Source organism: Chrysemys picta, chromosome 1 (assembly GCF_011386835.1).
Source record: "Chrysemys picta bellii isolate R12L10 chromosome 1, ASM1138683v2, whole genome shotgun sequence".
Classification (NCBI taxonomy): domain Eukaryota; kingdom Metazoa; phylum Chordata; order Testudines; family Emydidae; genus Chrysemys; species Chrysemys picta.
Window position 1 is genome coordinate 81,646,554 of NC_088791.1, and position 4,495 is coordinate 81,651,048.

Here is a 4,495-nt window from a genome sequence, read left to right on the forward strand (position 1 = left end):
TCACTTTGTAAATCATATCTTTTCTCCTAATTTTGCTAACCAAAAAAAACCCCAACAACTTCTCTTTGTTTTAGCATGCAGAATGCACCTGCAGACTCTGGGGCAAACTAAGGTCTGGGGTGCACATGGAGCATTCATTGCTTCAAAGGGAGATGCTCCCCCACAACTAAGGACAGACTCTGACTGCAAGATTCCACAATGAATATGAAAACGAGGCAAATGCAGGTCATTTTGGTAACAGTAACTGTAGTCTCAGGATAGCCCAAAAGTGAAAAGACACAAGGAGACACTGATTGTTACAGTGAAACTTTGAGTACTTCATCAGAGAAAAAGTAGAAACATAATTTAACATGACTATTTCAAGTGAGTTGAGTTTTTCAAGGCCTGGTCTACACTAGGCGTTTATGTCGAAGTTAGCGCCGTTACATCGAATTAACCCTGCACCCGTCCACACTGCGATGCTATTTAGTTCGACATAGAGGTCTCTTTAATTCGACTTCTGTACTCCTCCCCGACGAGGGGAGTAGCGCTAAATTCGACATGGCCATGTCGAATTAAGCTAGGTGTGGATGGAAATCGACGCTAATAGCTCCGGGAGCTATCCCACAGTGCACCACTCTGTTGACGCTCTGGACAGCAGTGCGAGCTCGGATGCTCTGACCAGCCACACAGGAAAAGCCCCGGGAAAATTTGAATTTGAATTCCTTTTCCTGTCTGGCCAGTTTGAATCTCATTTCCTGTCTGGACATCGTGGCGAGCACAGCAGCACTGGCAACGATGCAGAGCTCTCCAGCAGTGATGGCCGTGCAGTCTGTGAATAGAAAGAGGGCCCCAGCATGGACTGATCGGGAAGTCTTGGATCTCATCGCTGTGTGGGGCGATGAGTCCGTGCTTTCCGAGCTGCGATCCAAAAGAAGGAATGCAAAGATCTACGAGAAGATCTCTAAAGACATGTCAGAGAGAGGATACAGCTGGGATGCAACGCAGTGCCGCGTGAAAATCAAGGAGCTGAGACAAGGCTACCAGAAGACCAAAGAGGCAAACGGATGCTCCGGATCCCATCCCCAGACATCCCGTTTCTACGAGGCACTGCATTCCATCCTCGGTGCGGCCGCCACCACTACCCCACCAGTGACCGTGGACTCTGAGGATGGGATAGTGTCCACGGCCGGTTCCTCGGACATGTTAGGGGACGGGGAAGATGAGGAAGGAGATGAGGAGGGCGAGGCAGTCGGCAGCGCTCACAACGCTGATTTCCCCGACAGCCAGGATCTCTTCATCACCCTTACAGAGATCTCCTACGAAGCGTCCCCAGCCGTTACCCCGGACACAGAATCTGGGGAAGGATCAGCCAGTAAGTGTTGTAAACATCTAAACATTTATTTTTAACAAAACAGGAATATTAACAATTAAAAGAATGGGTTGTTCATGATTAGTGTGCCCTAGGCGCTTAACGGTTTAGTCATGGGCAGTGCAAGTTTTGAAAAAAAATCTAGCAATGTCCGGTTTTCCGTGATTGTCCTGCACAAGCCGCTCTACTGTTTATTCCCTGCTACTGCAGCTACAGTAAAATGAGGTCTATATGTCCGGGGATAGAGCAGTAATCCTCCTGGGACATCTCGATGAAGCTCTCCTGGAGGTAATTTGAAAGCCGTTGCATGAGGTTCCTGGGGAGAGCGGCCTTATTGGGTCCTCCGAAGTACGACATGTTGCCGCGCCACGAGACTATCAAGTACTCAGGAATCATTGCTCTGAACAGCAGGGCGGCATACGGCCCTGGTCTTTGGAGGCTTTCCCGGAGCATTCTCTCTCTCTCGCTCTCAGAGATCCTCATCAGGGTGATGTCGCCCATGGTGACCTGCTTTGAATTAGGTAGGGGAATGTTAGTGTTGGGACTGCTTGCCCGTTCCTTTACAGAACTGTAACCGCTGGTTTGTAGCCACGCGGTGGAGGCGGGAGAGGGGCAGCCGAAAGGGATCGTTCCCGGGGACAGCCGCGAGGGGGTGGGACAGGGGCAGAGTTCCCGCTTGCCGGATTGCTGGCAGCAGGAACTGACATTGCTTTAAATGTGAAATGAGGCCAGTGGTAATATAAAAGTTTTAAACTGCCACAAGTGTACGGCTTACCATGTCTGCCTGCAACAGAAATTCCGTTGTGCTGCCCCGCTTCTCAAATGTGCTGTGCAAGACCCCAAGCACTGAATGCGAAGGCCGAGAATTTGACCTTGTGCTGAGTGCGCATGTGATAGGTGCTGTGCATGGTCTTGTTCACAGAGAAAGACTATGTTCTTTGTTCACAACTACATTTATCTTTCTGAGGAATTCACTCCCTTTTTCCCATTTCCACAGCCCCATCTGCGACTGTCTCACAACCTAGCCTGGCATCACACTCCCAGAGGCTAGCGCGGATTAGGCGTAGGAAGAAGAGGACACGGGAGGACATGTTCTCTGAGCTTATGGCCTGTTCCCAAGCCCAGGCAGCACAGCAGACCCAGTGGCGGGAGAACTTGACCTGAATGCACCAAGCAAACATGGATCGGGAGGAGAGGTGGCGGCAGGAAGACCAGCAGGCGACTCAAACGCTGCTTGGACTACTGAGGGAGCAAACGGACACGCTCCGGCGCCTTGTGGATGTTCTGCAGGAACAGAGGCAGGAGGACAGAGCCCCGCTGCAGTCCATCTCTAACCGCCCTCCCCCGCCACCAAGTCCCATACCCACCTCACCCAAAGTGCAAAGAAGGAGAGGCGGCAGAGTCCCTGCTAACTCTCACTCCACCCCTGCAGAGAGCTCTAGTAGCAGAAGGCTCTCATTCCCCAAAATTTGAAAAGTTCTTTCCTTCCCACCTGACACAAGCCCCCGTCCAAGTTTCACCTCCCAGTGCCATGTGTAGTTGATAATAAAAAATACGTTTCTGTTAACTACTGTTTCAATCATGTTCTTTTAGAGGAGGAGGGGAAAGGGGGTTGGTAATTGGACAGGACAGTCACCTTTGGCAGGGTACATAGTCGGGGGCAGGCACAGCAGCAGGGCACATACACAGTGCAGTGATGCAGTGACTAGTTACCCTGGTTAGTCTGGGAGGTTGTTTTCATGTTATGTGGTGGGGGGTGGGTTGCTCTGTGACTTTGTGGCGGGGGGAGGGCAGTTACAGATCTTAAGCGGCGGTCCTTAGGCAGGATCACAGAGCCACACAGCAGGGGATCTGTAACCGTCCTCCCCCTGCCACAAAGTCACATAGACCCCCCATACACACAGTCCCGATCAGGAGGGGTGACAGGCTCCGTTGAAACAACCATCCCACCGCAGCGGAGCCTGTCAATCCTTGAGTTTAGAAGCTGCATTCGCGTCACTACACTACACCCGCTCCGCACCACAGTCTGCGTCCCAGTTTTAAAAAATTCCCGCGAAAACAGTATTAAAGAAAACGGTGTGCTTTAACAAAGTAGAACTATTTTTATTTCGAAACGTGTGTTGGAAGGGGGGTGAAGGGGGTATGTAACTGGATAGGATAGTCAACATTAACTGGGTAAAGAAACGGGGGCAGGTTTAGCTTCTCAGTACACAAACTTTAAAGTCACAGGTTACCCTGCTCACTCAGGAACTTTGCTTTCAAAGCCTCCCGGATGCACAGCGCTTCCCGCTGGTCTCTTCTAATCGCCCGGCTGTCTGGCTGTGAGTAATCAGCAGCCAGCCTATTTTCCTCAACCTCCCACCCCGCCATAAAGGTCTCCCCCTTGCTCTCACAGAGATTGTGGAGCACACAGCAAGCTGCTATAACAATGGGGATATTGGTTTCGCTGAGATCACAGCGAGTCAGTAAGCTTCTCCATCTCCCCTTGAGACGGCCAAAAGCACACTCCACCACCATTCTGCACTTGCTCAGCCGGTAGTTGAAGAGTTCTTTTTCAGTGTCCAGGGCACCAGTATAGGGCTTCATGAGCCAGGGCATTAGCGGGTAGGCTGGGTCCCCGAGGATGACTATAGGCATCTCCACATCCCCAACAGTTATTTTGTGGTCCAGGAAGTAAATACCTTGTTGCAGCCGTCTAAACAGACCAGAGTTCCTGAAAACACGAGCGTCATGAACCTTGCCCGGCCATCCCACGTAGATGTTGGTAAAACGTCCCCTGTGGTCCACCAGTGCTTGCAGGACCATGGAAAAGTAGCCCTTTCGGTTAATGTACTGGGTGGCCTGGTGGTCCGGTGCCAGGATAGGGATGTGAGTTCCATCTATGGCCCCACCGCAGTTTGGGAATCCCATCGCTGCGAAGCCATCTATGATCGCCTCCACGTTTCCCAGGGTCACTACCTTTGGCAGCAGTACATCAACGATTGCCTTCGCTACTTGCATCACAACAACCCCCACGGTAAATTTGCCCACGCCAAAGTGGTTCGCGACTGACCGGTAGCTGTCTGGCGTTGCAAGCTTCCAGAGGGCTATGGCCACTCGCTTCTGTACACTCAGTGCAGCTCGCAACCGGGTGTCACTGCGCTT

At 51.5% G+C, this 4,495-nt stretch overlaps 1 protein-coding gene across 1 annotated transcript; it reads left to right on the forward strand.

Annotated features, from left to right (window-relative positions):
- Window positions 1-777: 777 nt before the first annotated feature.
- On the forward strand, window positions 778-2,515 carry LOC135974108 (myb/SANT-like DNA-binding domain-containing protein 2). Its single transcript, XM_065560467.1, has 2 exons — window positions 778-1,354; window positions 2,349-2,515. Exons 1-2 carry the CDS (start codon window positions 778-780, stop codon window positions 2,513-2,515), a joined length of 744 nt encoding a protein of 247 aa, XP_065416539.1.
- The last annotated feature ends 1,980 nt before the right edge of the window (window positions 2,516-4,495 follow it).